This window comes from Oryzias latipes, chromosome 18, assembly GCF_053564925.1.
Source record: "Oryzias latipes strain Hd-rR chromosome 18, Olatipes_Hd-rR_3.1".
Classification (NCBI taxonomy): Eukaryota; Metazoa; Chordata; class Actinopteri; order Beloniformes; family Adrianichthyidae; genus Oryzias; species Oryzias latipes.
The window spans coordinates 31,454,460-31,475,411 of record NC_136254.1 but is presented as its reverse complement, the minus strand read 5'-3'; the positions used below and the strand labels follow the sequence as shown (position 1 = coordinate 31,475,411).

At 41.7% G+C, this 20,952-nt stretch overlaps 1 protein-coding gene across 2 annotated transcripts in view; it reads right to left on the bottom strand.

Annotated features, from left to right (window-relative positions):
* Positions 1-10,706: 10,706 nt before the first annotated feature.
* LOC105356347 (dachshund homolog 2) overlaps positions 10,707-20,952 on the bottom strand; it is a 103,609-nt gene continuing 93,363 nt past the window's right edge. The window contains exons 10-12 of one of the 2 annotated variants that reach the window (XM_023965842.2): positions 20,721-20,891; positions 20,103-20,171; positions 10,707-12,165 (exon numbers count right to left, since the gene is read on the bottom strand). In XM_023965842.2, the coding sequence (XP_023821610.1) occupies positions 12,128-12,165; positions 20,103-20,171; positions 20,721-20,891 (278 nt within the window). In that variant the 3' untranslated portion in view covers positions 10,707-12,127. The remainder of the gene's footprint in view (positions 12,166-20,102; positions 20,172-20,720; positions 20,892-20,952) is intronic. The other variant, XM_023965843.2, reaches the window with a different exon arrangement.

Genomic DNA, 20,952 nt, shown 5'->3' with positions numbered 1-20,952 from the left:
TGAGAATTCATGAGCACCTTTACCTCCATGTTGCTGTGTAACCCTTGTGCTATCCTAGGCACTTTAACGTTGGTATTGGGGTCATCTAGACCCACTAGACAGTGCTCTGAACCTTTTTTTTTCAATGATTTGCGATCTTCACTGGTGTCCAAGGATTACATGAAATCCTTCCACCTTTATCCACCTTTGTCATGGTAGGGAGAACACGTCAAGGGTCATCTTGACCCCATAGGATAGCACAAGGGTTACGCTTTGGTCACAGGCCCGTTGAAGGAAGTCAAAGTGTCTTACCCTCAGATTTTCTTTAGATACGTAAAAAAATCAATCTGCCAGTGGGGTAAGAAAAATTGTCTCACTAAGAATTCTAATTTTAAGACAAATAATCTAGTAACTACGACGTGTTTTCTCAACTCTTGCTTATCAAACTTTCTTGATAAGATTATTTTTACTTTACTTGAAACAAGGGTCCCTTTACTCTCTTATGATTCAGTTCGTCCTGTGTAGTAAGGTACACTTACTAGCCGTGCACAAATGCAGCACGCATGGGGCGTGCCCGTGGGACGTCTGTGGGGTGTCCACACATATGACACTCTGATTGTCTAATTTCCTGGTTTCTACACAAGGAGCCCGCCCTTGTCTTGTGAAACGGCACCAATGGGCTTACCCTTGCCTGTTGTTGAAGTGTTCTCTGACCCGTCGCCCACAGAATGCCCATAGAGCAAAATGTGCCCGAACATTCTCGCTCTACGGGTTCATTGAGCGCTCCACGGCTTTGATATTTCCTGAAGATCACCTGCGTGACCGCAAACACATTTAAACATTTTTCACCTGCAGACAACACATTTATTGGGGGCGGCTGTGGTGCAGCGGTAGGCCGGTCGACCTGTGATCAGAAGATTGAAAGTTCGATTCCCGCCTTGCCCCTCCATGTGTCAAAGTGTCCTCAACCAAGACATTGAACCCCGCCTTGCGTCTGGTGGAAGGTTGGCGCGGACACACTGCCATCAGAGTGTGGACGTGTGAAGCGCTTTGGGCCTTCGAAGGTAGAAAGTCCTTCACACGTGGACGCCGTTTACCATTCAATGAAGACTGACTGACGGTCTCATCTCTGACTCTTTTGTCTCGCTAAATGCAAAGTATAGTTTGGTGGTCTTTTACATTTGATATAAGCTTGCAAATACAACATTATGGAGCAGGAAATAAATGTTCTAAAAATGTAGTATTTTGGTTGTTCAAAGCATCATGAGCCTAATAAATAATTATGATCTTACTTTTAAATTCACTTAAATTTCATTTGGGTTTTTTTCAGAAATATTAAACAGTGTAGTTTACTGATCACGAAAATGGTCTTGTTTGCTTTTTCTTTTTTACAAAACCTTTTTTTTTTCTTTTTTTAATTAAATGAGATCATCCCCAAACAATTCTACCAAAAACCTTTGTGAAAAGTTGAGCCCAAAGCCAACCAGCTCTAACTGTCCGTTAACGCCTCTTTCAACCAAATTCAAAGAGTTTCTTTTTGGCTCTTAGTGAAATCAACCCTGATCGGCCAAACTTGGTTTTCCTTCCACCTTCCTTTTCCAGTTAAACGATAGATTTATCCGGATAAAAAGAAAATCCAAGCGCTAACCAGAATTTGCCAAATCTTTCGCTCGGTTGAAGTGGTTTCTGTCTCAGTCCCTGGTTTATTCCAGAGAGGTCGACGGACGGCTGAAGACCGTCGCTGCCTCCTCTCCTCTCCATCTGTTTTGCAGATTATTGTATGCAAACCAAAAAACACAAACCGGGCTTTAAACTGAGATGACCAGCTGCTATCTTTGTAAATGTCATCAAGACAGCCCAGCTAAGACAACAAACTGGTTCCCTGGTGGATCCGTTTCCACTTCACTCACCCTTTACTCCATTCAAAGTTCTTCAAAACGTCCCTTAACTTGGTTTTACTTTTTTAATTTCTCCCTTTTTTTGTGTTGAACGATTGCTCTGCCTGCCAACAAAAACTGTTTCCTGTTTGGTATCGATTGTGTCCAGTTTGGACGTCGCACGGCCGTCACTTCATTTCCATACCACCATATGGGCCACACAAACACACACAAACACACACACTCCCATTCCCGGGATGACAAGCGACAGAAATAGTTGTTCCAACAACGTTTTGGCCGCAGACTTCCACTTCCTGTTGTCTGTTTATATCAGCGTCTGCTCTTATCTGTCTTTTTCCGAGTGTTACGTCAAAACCGATCAGCATCGTTCTCATTTAGCCCTGATTGTTTATCAATTTTTTCCATCCGTCATTTGCCAGAATTTAACATCAGGGAAGCGTTTTAAATGGATGGAAAAATTCCTTCATGTTGCAAATATGTGTGTGTGTGTGTTGTTTTTTAGAAATGCATTACTCTTACTAGAACAAAAAGAAATAACTTATTTTATGTAAGTTTCTGTGTGCACACGTCCTTCACATCTCAACCTAAAATTGCAGAAACATTTATGTTTAAAACTGTCGGTTTATAAATCTGCATTTATCGCCACACCAGAAAGATGTGTGTGGGCACAAACCTGCCAAAAAAAACAAACATGAAAGACGTTTGACTTGAACAGCTGAGTAGAAAAGTCGTGACAAAAGACTTTCAACCATCTGTGGACGGTCGCACGTCTACTAAAATCACGTCGCTTGGACCAATCAGGTGATTGCAAACACGACCATCAGAAAGTCGACACAAAGGTAGAAAAATGCGTTTTGGCTGTTTTTAACATGTTCTTGGGACCTTTTTCTCATGATGGAGGACAGATAGAAAGGAAATTTGTAGAGGCTCTCTGCTGTAAAAAGAAAACAGAGCTGCGCCGCACAGAGGTGGAGGGGGAGGGGGGGGGGTCAACATAATAATCATGATATTTTCCTTCAGTCAACAGTTGTGAGCTCTTTTCCATTAGCACTAATTGACAAAGGTATCAGCTGGATCAGGGAGGATGGGGAGCGAGCGGAGCTGCAGGTCTTTATGAAGCTGCCTCTGCTTCTGCAGCAGGAGTGGAATCAAGCTGCCGTGATGTGCATCAGTACTTTCATGCAGTTTGTTGTTGGAATTGTGGTTCTATTATATATATATATATACATATTTCTTCAGGAGTTGCATTTCCTGTGAAAATACCCATGTGAACGCTAACAGCTAGAAAAACATCACTGAAGAGGCTGATGTTTGTGGTTTGAAGGGAAAGAAACGTGAAAATAATATCATATTCGATCATTTTGTCCTCCTTGGCATCAATACAAATGTTTGAAGTGTTGTTTCTGTTGGCACCAGACACCATTGGGAGTGGGGTCATCCGGACCCCACAAGCCAGCACAAGAGATAAGCAGGATAACGCCCGACGAGATGTCAGAAAAAACAGACTCCAAGGAAGCAACCGTCCCCTGCAAAACGGAGGAGGGTTGAAATGTTTAAAAGTTGAAATGTTTCAAAAGTTGAAAGGATGTTGAACGTGAAGAACAGAAGATCTGAGTCGTGGACGGACATGTGGAGATTCCTGAGCGGCTGGGATCCCACGCTTCCTTGCGTGTTTTCGTCTGCAGCCCTGCGTGGAGATGAACGGCTGTTTACACCGCAGGTCACTCTGGGAGTCGACCACGACAGTAGGTCTGTCTGTGCAGCCGGACGGCATTCCTTCACCCCAAAATACCAACAGAAATCCGATTTGGCTCTTTGTTGAACTGCAGACCAACAGCGGCCAAAATGGTGTCAGTAAAGTCAATAAAAATAACCAATTTACAGACGTGTGAGACCGTTGCTAACTGTTTGAAGCCTTACTAGCTTGTGTGTGTGTTTGTGTATGTGGCAGGTGTTTTGCGTCACCACCCACCATCCATCAAGTCAAATGGGCGAATGACAGGAAGAACAAAAACAAATCCCTCGCTTCGGCGAGAATAAACGACTGATGCCGACCAATGACAAGTGTTTATTGTGCGAGTGAAAGAGAGAGATGGAGGGATGCGCGTGTTCCCCTTCCTCCGTGTGCGCTGGCACACGCATGCACGCATGCGCTGATGCACATGTGTGGGAGACTGAGAGAAGGACGTGGAAAGAAGAGCGTGAGGAGGAGGTGTTCATTGTGGTGGCCCTGCAGTCGGCAGGCATGTGTACCGCTCAGGGAAACACAGTCAACGCTGCCAATTGGAATAAAGAATCCATGTTAGATTGTTTTAGGTTTCAAGCCTGTTAAAAAAAAGTGTTTAAGCAGAAATTAGATTGAATATAACCCCGAAGAAGTCACACTGTTTTCTTTTTCCCCCTTTTTTTGTGGTCGCTGTTGTTTTTAAAAAGGTTTATATTCTAATATCATTTTCTTATTATTTATTCTTATTTATTTTATGTCCAGTGTTTTACCCATTTTCATTTTTCGTTTCAACAATTAAAGTTGATAAGGTTTTTATAGTAAAATAGATTTTTTATTATGCTTTAGCCATTGTCAATTTTTATTTTTACATGGTTTTTCTGTTTATTTTATAACTATGTATTTTAGTTTTCAGGTAAACATTTTTCAATTGGAATTTTTTCTATTAATTTATCATCATTTATTTTATTTCCAATGTTTTGCCTGTTGTCATTTTGATTTAATAAATTCAAGAATAACTTCTATACATTTGTACTTATAAAATTTTGTTTTTTTAATGTTTTGACCATCGTTATTTTTTTATTTTTAAAATTTGAATCAGTCTATAAATTTGTAATAATATTTTCTGTTAAGTATTTGTTAAACTTTTTATGTTTTGAATTTTCCTTTTTTAAATGTAATAATTTTTCTATTAATATATTATTTCATTTATTTATTGTGTTTTCCCCATTGTTACTTTTTGTTAAGTAAATTCCCAAAAATGTCTATACATTTATTTTTATTAAATTCTATTTTTTGGGGTTTTTCTTTGGCCACTTGTCATGTTTTACAGTTTGCTATTACCCGAGATAAAAAGACAAAAAAAAGTCCAATTCCCTTTAAAGGCCCAGAATAGTCTTGGATCCTCCAGAGTTTGACGACATTGTACTTCAATTTGGGGTTTCTTCCTTTTTGCCATCTTTTCTAAACATTATGAAAGTTAAGGCGTGATAACTGTGTGAACCCCAGAGTTTGCTTTAAATGACGACTGAATGAAATGTGGGGGAACGATAGTTTACTGTTGGCCAAAATAAAAAAAGAATAGAAATAGTTCCACATTATTGTTTTTTATTTTACCAAATGTGAGTCACTCTGATCAAAGATCATCTCAGAATAAATGTCTATTTATTTTTACGTGTTAATATTGCAGTGTAACAGTTTGTTTTTTTCATTTGGAAAGCCCGTTGGTTTGGATTTTCAGTGACACATAGTTAGTTAGTTCCTGTCATGGTCTGTTTAGAGTTGTCCTCCAGGTTCAGGTTGACCATCTGAATGACTGAGTAACAGCTGTGACTGAGGCACTTCCTGTCCGGTTTTCTGCACAGGAAGTGCCTCGAGTACATAGACAGTCAATGGACAACTCTCAGCAGAAGGCCTGCAACCCTTTGGCGAGGGTTCAGTTGAGGAGCTGACTCAGCGTGTCCAAACGTGCTGCTACACATCCCGAAACGATGACAATTCAGTCAAAGCTCGAAAGCTTTGGGTCAATGTGACCACTGAACAATTTGTGCTTCTAATGGTTAACTTAATAACTGAAGTCTAAAACTGTTCACCTAAAAATGTAAGAAAAAAAGACTGGACATTCTCAAAAATGACTTTTTTTTTCGTATATAACAGTAAATATAAGTTGTGTTTATCTTTACGCCTTCACCAATAAAAAATACATTTTGAACCTGATCTCCTGCAGATTCTCCTACAACAGTTTCAGTGTTAAAATGACAACAGATGACAGTTTGAGCTCAGAGCAGCTCAACGTTGATGTTTGATCCTCTAGAAGTCTGGTCCCTTTCATGAAGAAGCTGTTAAGCTCCATCGCACAGGTTCATCAGGATTGTGTGTGTGTGTGTGTGTAGGTGTGTGTGTGTGTGTTCTTGTATCCCACTTTTTAGAGGACATTACACCCAGGTACCGCATCCTCTCTCCTTTCATCTTCTGAAACTCATGCAAAAATTTACAATTACACACACACACACACACCCACACACACACCCACACACACAAAGACACACATTCTCTGGCAGGCAGGTTGGACCCCAGGGTTCATTTTGGGAGGAAACTCCCTTTCTAATTTTCCTCATAAAGACTCTAATGAAGAGTAATGATAGGGCAAAGTGTGTGTGTGTGTGTGTGTGTGTGTGTGTGTGTGTGTGTGTGTGTGTGTGTGTGTGTGTGTGTGTGTGTGTGTGTGTGTGTGTGTGTGTGTGTGTGTGTGTGTGTGTGTGTGTGTGTGTGTGTGTGTGTGTGTGCGTGTGGTTCATCAGCCGGGCTGCATTGTCTGTGAACGTCTCTCTTCTCCTTGTTTTATTCCAACACACTCACTTTTTTGAATGTTTAGCTTCTCCAACTATTTTCCGTTCCGTTTATCGATCAGTCCTTGAGTTTATGAATATTTAGAATAGATACTGGAACCCAAACCTTGTATCAGAACACAACTGTTTGAGGTAAAACAGCATATTTGTGTGACCACGGCTGGTTTTTCCTGCCAAAAATGGAAAATCCTTCTTTACTTGATAAATATGCCTCTTATTTGTTTTTTTATATCCCAGCCTAACTATTCTGGATCCTATGAGTCACTGTTCTGATTCAATAGAGTACATGCGTTGCATTAACAGGATGGTTTGCCTTTTATGGTTTTTGAGAAATTTCTGTTCGTTTGTTAGTTAATATTAGCAATGTCATTAAAAAAAAATGACAGCTCCAAGTTGTTGTTGCGGAAACCCAGATAAGATATCATGGCTTTCTAGTCAAAAGCAGAACCGGCTCACATCTTTACACTGGCTCCTGGAAACAATGAGATTTTTAGGCAAATTTCTGCTTATTGTGCCAAAACCACCGTGCATCCCTAGTAGTGGGAGTTCTTTAGTATCAAAGGTAAATTGAAGGTATCTATAATCCACATAGTAAGATTAAAAAAAGAAGACATGAAAGGCAAGGAGGCGTCAATGGACTCATTCAGCTTTTATCAGAGGTGCACCAGTGGCTGTTGAAAGTTAAATAACGCAGCGGGGTTGTGGTTGGAGAAAATGCAATGTGTCTTGAAATGTACCAAAGCAGTGTACTGGGGATTATACTGACTTGCTTCCTATTTAAGGTATCTATATCTAAACCATACACCTCACTAGATGGTGGCGATAAAAACACATTTATCCACACATATCCTCAAAAACTGTCCATGTCGGGTTTTTTTGTTATTGTTCTTTTTGCTTAAAATGTGTATTTTTACTCTCCCACATGTCACATGTGATGCTTCATTTCTTGATCAACAAAATGAAAGTCTGTTTGGTCTGAGGAACCATTTGGTGGTCTCTCAGTTCAGAACATGTTGACATCTTTTCTCAGTCACCCAGGATGGTTCTAGGAGAGATAGTTAGAAAAAAAAAAGAAACGGGTCTCAGGAAACCTTTTCTGAAAAGGACTGTAAAAAAAAAAAGAAGAGATATCAATTTGTCCCCAGATGAACGTTAACAGTGGAACAAAAATAGCAAACGATATCTGAGCAAACCAGACACGCAGCTTTGAGTCGGATTCCAGCTCAGACGAGGAAAACAAAGACGAACATGGATCTGGTCGTCCACAAGTGTTCTAGATAAGCTATGTAAAAACTAGAAGGTGTTTTCAAGCAGCATCTTTGTCTGCTCCTGATTCGCTAACATTTGAATAAAGAAACCCTCAGAAATGCAATTTTATACGTCTCATTTGTCCTCCACCATCAGAAAAATACCATGAGAACCTGACAAAGAGGCTTTTCATCGGACTGGCTGGTCTTTCTTTGATGTCTTTTATTTTCGGTAAAACTTTGCGCTCCCTTTGCTCTTTCTTAGTTGTCGTTTCGTCATTAAAGTTGTCCTCCTTCTCGCTTCATCACCGCATTTCCTTCATTCCATCTTGTGTTGACTCCTTCGATCTCCTCTGCTGCGCTGTCACCTTTCCATCCGTCCGTTGGTTGTTGTCTCCCCGTCTTTCTGTCCATCCCTCTTCATCTGCAGATATCTTTCCTCACCGTCCATCGCTCAGTGTTTCTGCCTCCATTAGGGGGAAATGGAAAAAGTGACATCAGCTATTTGGTAAACGGAGAGGGATGGAGAGACAGAAAGAGACGGGAGATAAAACCAGAGATGGAAAAATGAAAAGGAAAGGTCAAAAGAGTGACGGGGGGAATGATTGCAAAGAGCCAAAAAGGGGAAAACAAAGACGGGACGTAAGGCGCGTGACAACGGTGAGAGTGAATAAAAGACAAATACGAAAAGAGAGAGGGAGGTAGAAATCCATTAGAAGGAGAGCGAGGGTGAGAGGGAATGGCCTCACCTCATTAACCCCGTAATGCAGAGTAAATATACCGTCTAAATGGAACAGAGAGCATGGATGTGTTTACTGTCAGGCCACTCTGTGTGAGTCTGTCCACCGCATGCATCACTACAATCCCAAAGTGCTGATCTGTCTTTGTGTTACCAGATTAGTTTTACTGAAACACCCGTGCGTTGACGTGTAAATAACGTCTGACCCCAGAAGAATTCTCTAACATCCTCAAAAGGGAGCAGGCTGGACGATGCGCTCAAGACGTTCGTCCGGCCACACTCTGGTGAACTTCGATTTTATTCATTTTTATACTAGTAATGGGCAAAACCGCACTTTTAATACAATTCAACACCGATTACTTTTTGGTTTATCATTTTATTATTATTCTTTTTTGTTACCAACTCAAAAATGTCAATCACATCGTCTTTTCATTGTTTTCTTCCTGTTTACTTGTGGTACATTTTATTTGTCCTACACTACAATGTTTTCCATGAAATGTGCGTTTGTTTGTTTTTGACAGTTAGTGCTTCTTTAAACATGTCCACAAAATGTTGGTATTAATCGGTGGGGGTGGAAGCAGTGATACCCAGATTCTGTTTTTTAGTTGTAGTTTTTATAAAACAAAACTTTAAGCTCAACATACTGCTCATTTTAACCCAACTTTGAGTTAAAAACCTAACATATTTAATTGGGTCAAACAGAGAACTCTATGCCTTTGGCTTAAAAAAAACAGTGTGGAGCCAGTCCATATTTGACCCAGGTTACAGAATAACCAAAGTTAGGTTATTTTTAACCCAGCATTTTCACTGTGTTTTTGTCAGAAACTGCTACATGTTGTTAACATGTTCTTAATATTTATTAGTTGTTTTTTTCCATTTTTCTGTAGTTTCTGTTGTTCAAGGTATAAAATGACCAATCAGATGCCTCCATAGAGGTAGGTGGAGCCTGCTTTCAAGTGGTATGGTTGTGGTCTTCCAACAAGCTCACTTTTGATTGGAGAGAGTCGTTGCCATAGAAATGTTGCGTTACATGGATTCAGACCAATCACTGCTTACTTATGACGTCTGGTTCCATTGTGGTGGTTTCCGTATCGTAAAAAAATGACCACTGAATTGACCTTATTTGATTGGACTTCATTCATGGATGACACTCAGTCCAGTTCTTATATACAGTCAATGGACGGCATGCACAGGGTAGGCTATTTTTAACCCTTGTGCTATCCTAGGCACTTTAACGTTGGGAGTTAGGTCATTTAGACCCACTAGACAGTGCTCTGAACCTTTTTTCTTCAATGATTTGTGATCTTCACTGGTGTCCATGGATTACATGAAATCTTTCCACCTTTATTTTAGCAATGTGATTGCTCCAAGTCGGTTTCCATCGCAACCGTAGTAGAGTAAATTACATCTATGATATTACCTTTGGCGCAATAAAGAATGATTTTTTATATATTTGTTATTTTCGCAGCTCCTTTTCCTACCCAAAAGTGAGACGATTCGATCTTTGAGGCTCCGCCTTTCACTCCTTGTGGGTGCCGCCCATTTCATGACGTCAATCTAGAGACGGCATTCGCTGCGTTTCACCCACGAAAACAAACAACATCCGAACTTTTGCAAAGATGGATGAGCATATTGTTCTTACAAAATAAAAGTGTTTAGCCGATCACTGATAGCTCAGTGGAGAAAGTGGGTGTGTGTGTTAGCCCGGGGGCGGTGCTGGCAGTGCAGACTCTTCCTGGAAGGGGCGGCTCCTCACTTTGTGATGTCACAATGTGAAGACCCGCTCATTTTCGTGTACTTGGAGGGACTGGTGCTCGCTCAGAGGAATACTCAGGAATGCATGAACAGATCAAATTTCTTAGGATTTTTGAGAGGAATTTACATTATAATACCCTTAAAAGTTAAAAAAAAATGGATTTTGCCCTTTAAAATGAAGTTTTACTTTGAAAAGCTGCAAAGTTGACGTAATTAAACTTTTAATCAAAAGTCATTGGAAAACCTTCAAATCCCAAATGATAAGGATTTCATGTCCAGTTTATCATCTTTAGTTAATATTTTCAATTTTAGGAAATATGTTGTTGTGCCGATCCCTAAAACAATGCTAATAATTACAGTTAAAGTACAATATCATTGAACTCATGTCATTTTATCAATAAGACCACAAAAATGTTATTTTTACATTTTTTGCTAAACCCTTTTTTTCCCTTTTCCTTTATGGTGATTTTGAAATGGAACATAGAATATGATGCGTAAAAGACCAGCAGACTCCAGTCATTGTAATACTGTATATTTTCAATCAGTTCAAACTCAGAACAGTGACAGACTGAGAGAACATCAGGAGGAAAACTCAAAAACTCAAGAAAACGCTGAATGTAGTCCCTATCTACACAGAATATCCGTTGACCCCGAATCCCACCCATCAGCCCCGCCCTCCCCCATTCCTGTCACACACATTTCAGAGTCATCAACAAAGAAACAGAACACGCAGTGAAAAAAAAACAACTTAAACACAACACCTGCACTTTTAGTACTTTAGAAAGTGAAGGAAGTAAAGAGGTTTTTTTGTGGCTGACATTATCGCTCTAAGAAATCCGTTTAATTACCTGAAATTGCAGATCAAACAAACATAGAAATACATGTTTCTGTCTTTTAGGCAAACGCCAAAATTTGTCCTGACGTTTGGAGCAGGGAGGTCAAAAAGTGAAAAATTCAGCAACAAAATTCAACTTTACATGTAAGATTGTTGTGTCAAAAAAAAGTACTTCTTTATATTTAAAAAATGGTTTGTGTTCTTTAAAAGTCATTCCAGAAACAGATTCCTTTCTGGTTTTTTTAAGGGATTTAGAAAATATTTCTTACACTTTTGTCCAACATTTTTAGTCCTTTACATACAGAAACGGAAAACATAGAAGGATGGAGAATCCATGAATAAGAGTAGAATCATGCAAAAAAAAAAAGGGGGTTTGGAAAAGAGGGAGAGGAGATAGATGGAAGGAAAACTGAAGCAGTAGAGCTGAGTTCATCGGAGGAGGGAAGATGGAGGCAAGGAGAGTCCAAAGGTTAAAATAAGCCCAATGACAACAAAAGTTTTCCCATGCGTTCTGTACCGTCCCTGTATGGAAAACAAAAATGAATCAAACGTGAGACTGAAATAGCCTCCACAGTTTCTCTTTTTTTCTTCAGTTTGTCTTTCAGATTTCTGTTTTTTTTAAACGTTCCTCTTCGGCTCCTCCCACCGGCTGATTACGTCCAGCCTAGAGCAGACAACAGCACATCCAGGGAGTAGACGTTTCCTCCAGAGGGTCCTTCAATGCAAGCAGTTCTCCTTTTATCGTAGCGCCTTCCTTATGTTTTTAATCGGGAATGCTTATTTATTGTTCATCTTAAGAAACGAAGTGAGATCGGGGACAGAAAAAAGTTACATGAACTGGATGAAGTCCGTCTAAAAAGAGCAAGAACAACAAAGTACAGGAAACCCCCCCCCAAAAAAACTAGTCAAAAAGGAGGGAGTTCTGCTCTCAGTAGTCTCGACAAAGCGACGTCCAAAAGGTCGCTTTGTGTCAAAAGGTGGGGAAGTTGTTGCCGTGCCGATCCAGGCTCACATGAAAGCTAAAGTGACAGCTGAACCGGGCTGGTAGAGTTTATTCTGTGCAGGGGTGTGTCGTTTCTGAAGGACAGGGGGGGGTCGGTCTCTAAAACATCATCGGGGTCTTCAGGAACGGCCGGGACTCTGGAACAGAAAAACAGAAATCCATTAAGACCTTCGTGAATAACATGGAAATTACAGAATAACTGCTAACATTTCATCACAGGATATCTGTTACAAATATAATCTACAATAGACGAAATCTGCAAAATAGTCTGTAATTATTATTTACAATTATTACAGAAGTTTTTTCAGACATTCACCTGATGTCACATAATTGATAAAGACAATGTCCTAATATTCTCAAACTCATTACTTATATTTCCTCATTCAAATTGTCAAGATACACTAACTGGCCGCTTTATTAGGCACACCTGTCCAACTATGCGTTAACGCAATTTTCTAATCAGCCAATCACATGGCAGCATCTAAATGCATTTAGTCATGTAGACAAGGTCAAGACGATGTGCTGCAGTTCAAACTAAACGTCAGAAGGACCGAGAAAGGTGACTGAAGTGACTTGTAATGTGGTAAGTTTGTCTGAACCAGACAGGCTGGTCAATATTTCATAAATTTCTAATCTGCTGGGATTTTAACCCACAACCACTTCTAGGGTCTACAGAAAATGGTCAGAAAAAGAAAGAAAATATCCCATGAGCGACAGTTCTGTGGGCAGAAATGCCTTGTTGGTGCCAGAGGGTCAGAGGTAGAATAGCCAGACTGGTTCCAGCTGAAAGATAGATAACAGGAACTCAAAGAACCACTGGTTCCAACCGAGGTCTTCAGAAGAACATCTCTGAACGCACAACACGTCCAACCTTGGACCAAAACATTGTCTGCTCAGATGAGTCTCCATTTCTGCTGCAACACTTAGATGGTCGGGTCAGAATTGGGCATCAACAACATAAAAGCATAGATCCATCCTGTATTGTATCAATGGTTTAGGCTGGTGGTAGTGGTTTCATGGTGTGGGGGATGTTTTCTTTGGGCCCCCTTAGTTCCAATTGAGCATGGTTCCAACGCCACAGCCTACCTAAGTATTGTTGCTGACCACGTCCATCCCTTTCTGACCACAGTGTACTATCTTCTGATGGCTACTTCCAGCAGGATAAGGCTCCATGTCATAAAGCTGGAAACATCTCAGACTGGTTTCTTGAACATGACAATGAGTTCTCTGGACTCAAATAGCATTTGGGATGTGGTGGAACAGGAGATCAGCATCACGGATGTGCAGCCTACAAATCTGCAGCAACTACTTGATGCTGTCATGTCAACATGGACTAAACTCTCACAGGAATGTTTCCAGTACCGTGTTGAGCCAATACCACCAGGGATTAAGGCAGTCCTGAGGGCAAAAGGGGGTCCAACCCAGTGCTAACAAGGTAGACCTGACAAACTGAGTCTATATTCAAAAGTTTTTCAGTACTTATTTCAGTAAACTGAACTTCACTCTCATCTTTTTCAACCGGAAAATTGAAAAAAAGCTCGAAAAGCTTCCCCGACAACTTTACGTTGAAGATTTATTTACTTCCATTGACAGTAGTGCATACCTAGTTTAGCTTATACTTGAAATTCAACATTATTTTGCAATTTTATGAACTGACTCGTTACACCCCTACACTAAACACTTGCCACTAAAGCCTACCAGATTCTTGTCTGTATGTTCCCTGAAGTTGACGACAAATTCTGAACACAAACAGCTGAAATGTTGACCTACGGCGAGTTCGTCCGTTCCCTCAGGTAACCCATTCAAAGCAAACACAGACAGCAAAGCAGCATGGTGAAATCAGCAGAATTTTCCTCCCACTGAACACTTTGGTGCCAGTTTGGCTCTGTAATTACATCCTTTGGTGCCTCAGAGCCGCATCAACTTCAAACACACGATTCAAAGTGACGAGATGCTCGCTAAAGAGGCTCGTCACCCCAGAAACTGCCCTCTGGAAGCAGCCCGGGGCCGGTTCGGTTGTTGACTCTACGGGAAATAATCACATCAAACTTAAGAGCAGATTCTTGGAATTCATCTGGGGAAAGACGACGACTAGAGGAACCGACTCGACGGAACCTTGTGGTTCCATCAGGAGTCAACAGTAGAAATGGAAGTTGGATCAATTCTGTCGCTATGCAGCATCTGAAGCCCGTGTCCACAGTTTAAGCCGCCGCCTGGACTCTTCCTGCTTTTTTTCCTTTTTCTCATTTCAGCAGCGGCGCTCTCCTTCCGCTCCCCGTGGTGCCGTTACCGCGCACACACCGGCATTTCCACACACCGGACTCACGCTGCCGTGCAGCAGAAGCGCGCACCTTCCTCTCCCCGCGGTGTCATTGTTTTCTGCAACGTTGCAAAGTGTTTACATTTCTGCATAACAGCAGCCATAAAGCTGCCCGCCCTCCTCTTTCCACCCTCTATCCTGACCTCTCTTACCTTTCCACCACACCTCTCACTCTCTCTCTCTTTTTTTTGATAAAAGAAGGGGAAAAACGGTTAGATTTTCTCTTTTATCTTGCACTTGCCACTCGTTTCCTTCTTCTCGTCTTCATCTCCTGCCCTTTCCTATTTTTATCACTCCGCCACTCAAACCCTTCCTCCTCATCCATTTCATTTGCATCCCTTTGTCTTCTCTGCCTCCCTCCTGTCCTCTCTCTGTTATTTTTTTTAACCTCTTTAACCCCACCTCCCCTACTTTTCCTACCCCCCCCCCCCCCCGTCCATTTGGCTCAAACTTGGGAAGTTCAGCCCCTCCCTCTGTAACTTCCCCCACAACTTTATCCCCGGTTAATGATCAGTTTTATTATTTCATCTTTGATGAGCTCCGGCGGTTCATAAAAAGCAGAATGTGGGCCTGATAAGTATCAAAGTGACATTTTCAAATGTCTTGTTTTACGCCCCCGTCCTCCTAAAACTCGCAGCGTCTCCGTGAAGATGGAGGCCGAAGAGGATGCTTGCCGACTGCAGTGATCAGTTCTTCATCCAAATACTGAGAAGACCTTCATTGTGGTATTTTTTACCATGTTCTTGTAGCATGTTTCTCATGATGGAGGACATATATGAAGGAAATTAAGACAGAATTGCATTTCTTTATTCAAACCGTTAGCAGACAAAAAAATTTGGTTTAAGAAAAAGAGCTTATTTGTGACGTAAAGATTACGCCAAGCAGGCCACAATCTTCACTCAGATGCATCCACTTGCAGACAAATAAGTCCATGGACGTCTTTGTTTTTATCGTCTGAGCTGGAATCTGACTCAAAACTGTACGGCTGGATGGCTTAGATATTGCTAATGCTATGCTAATGTTAGGTTGGGCATGCTGTAGGATAGCAGGACAGCATGGAAACAGATGAGGGATGGGAAGAGGGGCCGGGCTTTACTCCCATCAAAGGTCCCACCTATAACGGTAAAGCTTTACCTGTGAAGGGTATATTAATAAACTTTGAGCGACTTGTTCCCTAGGATCTGCCGTCCTACCCCCTTCAGTGTGTTTTTCTTCAATCATTATCCAAATTATTTACATGCTTCTTTTCTTTGTTGTCCCCCAAAATAGAGTTAAGCCTCAAATACAAAATGGGGTTTATACAAATATACTCCTCGTGCGTCCAATGCATGGACTGTGTATGCAACCTGGACTGAGAGGGTGTGACGTCACCCATTAAAAACGGTTACTTCTGGCTCCATTGAAATGGAGTCAATTCAGTCACCTTTCTTTTGTTTTGCCATGGGGGGGGGGGGGGGGGCTGCCATGTTGGGTTCAGACGTTCTCAGTAAGCAGTGATTTATCTAAGTCAGTCCAAATTAACGTTTCTATGGCAACCACTCTAACCAATCAGGAGTGAGCTTATTGGAAGGCCACACCCCTACCCCTTGAAAGTGGGCAGCACAAAAACTTTTTGAATGCTGGATGTGGGGGCTAGCAGGCTCCGCCTACTTTTATTTCAGCGTTTGATTTGTAAGTTTAGAACTTGAATAAAAAAAGAATTATCAAGAAGATGTTAAAGAACAAAAAGCATCAGAGTGAGAATGTTTATTCTGACCATTTGAATGATTGAGTATTAACTGTTTATTTCTCTATAGAAGTCTATGGGATTTTGGCTTCTCAGAACCAACGGGTACTTCCTGTTTGAATCACCAGGGGGGCAGAGTCGCACAGTCCAGTTTGCATAAATATTTAATGGTACAAAGTTGCAAAACCCCCTATTGTAACAGTAAAATAAAAAAGTTGCGGTAGCAGCTCCTATTTCCCAAGTACCACGAACGCAGCACAATGTTTGTTGATAAAACCATAAAGCTGTTTTCTCTGTGGGAAGCGGGGTTGATTTTCTTTTACAGTTCGACTGTTTTTCGTGATCTAGTGCAAATCCCGCCTCCATCATGTGTGTGTGTGTGTGTGTGTGTGTGTGCGTGTGTGTGTGTGTGTGGGTACGTGTTTGCTGTCCTGGTTAAAAATGATGCTGACCTGCCTTGTTAAAAGTCTATCAGCTGGGAGGAGAAAATGTCACCAGGTCACCATTTTTCAGCTCTGTCCCGGCAAATCCGTCCTCCACCTGCCTCCTTCCTCCTCTTCCTCCTCACGTTTGAAGAGGAGCTCTTCAAGACCCCCCTAACTTTCTTTTGTTCCTTCCTCTTTTGCTTCATTACTTCTTTTCTCTTCCAAATCGATGCCCACTTACTTTTTTCTTCGTTCTCTCTCATCTTTAGTCATCATTTCTTTCTAAATATTTCCAATTATTTTTACTTTTTCTCCACTTTTCTTTCCTCCAATCTCACGCCTCCCCCTTGCTTATCTTCTTTTTTTACTCCCTCTTTCTCTTTTTGATCGTAATGCAACGTCTTTCTTTGTATTCAGCAGTTTTCTCTTCACTCGTTAATTAAGAGTGTGGAAGGTGAGCGAAGCAGGGGAGGTGTGTGCGTGTTTGTGCGTGTGCATGTGTGTGTGTGTGTTGTAAACCACCGTAGGTGCAAAATGCTTTTATGGCAGCATGGATGAGTGTGTGTTAGTGTGTGTGAGAGGCTCCAAAGGGGTCCTACTGGGCCAATCAACATTAATGAAATCAGGTGTGTGTGTGCGTGTGTGTGTTTGTCGGAGTGCTTGGCTTGCAGAAGAGGGGGGATCTAAAAGGGGTCTAAAGAGGAGTGAGAGCTAATTAGAGTTCCTTGTCTCACAAGTGTGTACATCAAACACACACATACACAACTACAGGTACAGGGAGCACATGCAGTGGTTGTCTGTGTGTGTGCATGTGCGTGTGTGTGTGTGAGCTTCAAGTGGAGGTTTTCAATGTCAGGGAGGACTGAGCACAGCTGGTGCAAAGAGGACGGCACATGCATACTAACACACGCGCACATCAGCGCTGCGCTCCTGAGGCTCCTCGTCGGCCAAATGCATCCCATAATTCCAGCAGCAACTTAGCCGTAACTTCGTTTCAACTTTGCAGGACGGAGACACGCTGGAAGTCAAAGAGGGCGGAAGTGACAGGCCGGGACTCGCGCGCTTCTTCCCTTTGATCTGGCGTGTCCGATTTTCATCCCGACTGGGGATTTCTGCCGGAGTTCTGCCTGAAGTCGGGTTTCTGACTCGCGACTCTAAGCCCTGTGAAGGACTTGATCTCCAGTTTATCCATCTGACCATCTGTAGAACCCGCCGAATATAGAAACAGAACCAAAGTTTCGTGTAAAGAAGTCAAAATCACAGCGTACCTTCTTTCAGGTTACCATTGCAACCCCTGTTGATGACCACATGGCTAAACTGCACAAAACAACAAGATGTGACTAGAGAGGACTGATGTGATTCTATTCTAAAAGTTTTTTTTCTTTACAGCGCATCATCATTTTCAGAACTTCACCAGCTATTCAACCGTTTGTCTAGACTCCAGGTTGAGAGCGACGCCGCGCCACCAGCACCAACGTGTCTTTGACAGGCTGCAGTGAAACCTGTGGCAGGAGCACTTTGGTCAACAAAGTCTGAGAGTGTGTTCAGACTGGACACATTCGGTTCACTTTAAGTTCGTCTCCATCGACATCCCGAGACCAACTTTCAGTCTGACTACACTCAAGAGGACTCAGCCTGGGAGCAGAAACCGCTCTCGGACCCGTCTTCTCAGGTGTCCTCGGTTCGTTTTCAATCGGACTGAGCTCCGTAGCCTGAATAGGCTCTGTGTTCGGAACGGACAGAGCCAAACGCCCACCGTAGCCGATCATTACGATGTAAACTTAGAAGAAAGGTAGCAACCATGACGATGAGACACAGCATCTCATTGAAATTTGGTCGGATGAATGCAGGCTCAGTACAACAACGTTTAACGTGACACACGTTGCTTCTCACGCCGTTTTCCCAACAATCTAGGGCTATGTCCAAAGTCCTTCACTGCTCACTATGCAGTGCGTTCAAGATTTTGTAATGCTGTCTGAATCTACAATTCAAGAATCCAGTGTCCTAGAAATTTCCCAGAAGTCTCTGCGAAAAATCAATGTTCATTAATTCTCACTAGATTGGTGAATACGGCCCACAATGCATTGCATTTGAACAATTTTGGCAAAAAAAAATCGTATTTAAATGTATTTTGTTGATAAACCATCAACGTTTTCATCTTCAGAACTGGATTCATAAATGATCGTCGCAAAACGCTCATCTCAGTTAGATTGTAACTTAGTGAAATCGATGATGTCATATCCACCGTTTAAAAAAAAAAAGTAGTGAGCATGGTGTCCGAATGGCTTTAAGAATCTAGGGCACTACATAGTGTCGCGTTATACAGTTTTTTAGTAGTTACGGATTAGGGCAGGAATTCGGACCCAGCCTATGTCATTGACAATTGGTGTACTTTCTTAGCCGTTGTCTCCTTAGCAACCGCCTTGCAGCATGCCTCAGCGGTACCAAAGTAAAAGGTAAAAGCGGCTGTACCTGACGTTGATACAGACGTTCGAAATTGGTCGGTGAAATAGAAAGTTTGAATCAGTGAATTATCCCAACAAGGATTCCAAAGCGCAGGATTTCCATCAGTCTTTCTTTGCCCCGCCCTCGTGATTCCTGGCCAATGCCTGAAGAGATCTTTGGTCACGTGGTTTTGTTTACAGGCTTTGGCTCGAAACAGAAAAGTCCAGTAGACAGCCGTCTGAGTACAGACCAAACGCAAGGTTCAGGACTGGATACAGACGAAATTAAGCAGACTCATTCCGGAACAATGGACCTCCAGTCTGACTCTGCCCTCAGGTGTCCTCAAATGTCAACCAACTCTCTGTCTCTGGAAATGAATGTTCCTCCAAATCTGACTCTATGCCGAACCGATTTGTGAACATTTTTCGGTAACGCTTTCTTTTACAGTACAGTACTTACAGTGTACTTAAGTGGTATTTACATGGTACTTTTTAATGTAACTACTGGGTACTTACAGGGTATTTACATGATATTTTTTTATGGATTTTACTGGGTACTTACAGAGTGTTTACATGGTACTTATTGTGTCTACTCGGTACCTACATAGTACTTGCTGTGTATTTATGTGGTACTATTTGGTTCTTACTTATGTGGTACATACTGGGTATTTATAATATACTCACTGGGTATTTATATGTTGTGCAAAGGTGTCTTTTGTTGTACTTACCACATGTAAGAACAAGGTAAGTACACATAAAAACATTCTTAAAGTAGTTTTTCTGAGGTATAATTTCAAAATAAAACTTTTTGTTTCTGTGTAAAGATTCTTTTTTCTTTATCATGTACTTTATTATTTTCTTAAGTGTGTAAATAAACACAAGCTGACATGTCCACTCACACAGGCTCCACTGTGTGTGTGTGTGTTGAACATCAAAAGGAGGCCACTCTGTCTGGTTCATGTCTCCACCATTCCATGGTAAGCATGAACACACACACATGAACACACACACACATATATATCGAGCCTGTGCGTGTGCGCCTTTGAACTAACAGCATTCTACCTGCTAATATGCGACATGTGTGTGCATGAGGTTGTTTGTGAGCTACTCTGCATGACTCTGTGTGTGTGTGTGTGTGTGTGTGTGTGTGTGTGTGTACCTTGCAGAGCGCCGTTGTCTTGCTGGTTCCCATTAATTTCAGGTTTATCCGCGGCTACAGGAGCGTCTGCTGTGAAACAGAGACAACGCACAACCTCAGTGGGTCGGCTTGTAAAAAAGAAAAAAAAACACACATCCCACCTTGTAAGTCTGTGCTAAACAAAAACAAGACAAAAACAACTGCAAACACAATTTGTCCAAAGACTCTCACACACACAAAGTTTTCCTACAGAAGCAGAACAGCAGGGAAACGCACAACAGGCAGCATCAACGTTTCACCCAAAACAAGAACAGTTTTGTGTCCGTTTATCTCATTTAGCGAAGAACACAAACTTCTCTACTACATGCTCTAAAACACAATTCAGAATTTCTTCTAAAAATATGGCAAAACACTTCACAAATCATAAAATAAACACACAAAAAAAAACATTTAAAAAATGGTAGGAATTTCCATTTTAAAATAGAGTCCACAACATGTTTAGTTATTAGAAAATGATAGAATTTAGGATTGGATTCTCTTTTAATCCTAAAATTCAAATCTTCACAAATCTGCATCAGACCAATTCCCCACTACAAAAGCTGCTTTGGCCGCAGTTGGAGACGAGTGAGAGCACCGTACCGTTCTTGGCGGTGTTGTTGGCGGCGTGCGTCGGCTCAGGAGAAGGGGAGGATGAGGACGAGTGCTTCAGAGCGTCCTCCACGCGCTCCCTCCTCTTGGACTCGAACTCCAGCGCCTCCTGCAGCTTCCTCTTGGCCTTCTTCTCCTTCTTCAGCCGCTTCTGGATGGAGGCTGCTCGGCGCGGAGAGGAGAAATGGATCAGGTGCGTTTTCATGGGTTTTTGCCTTCGAGC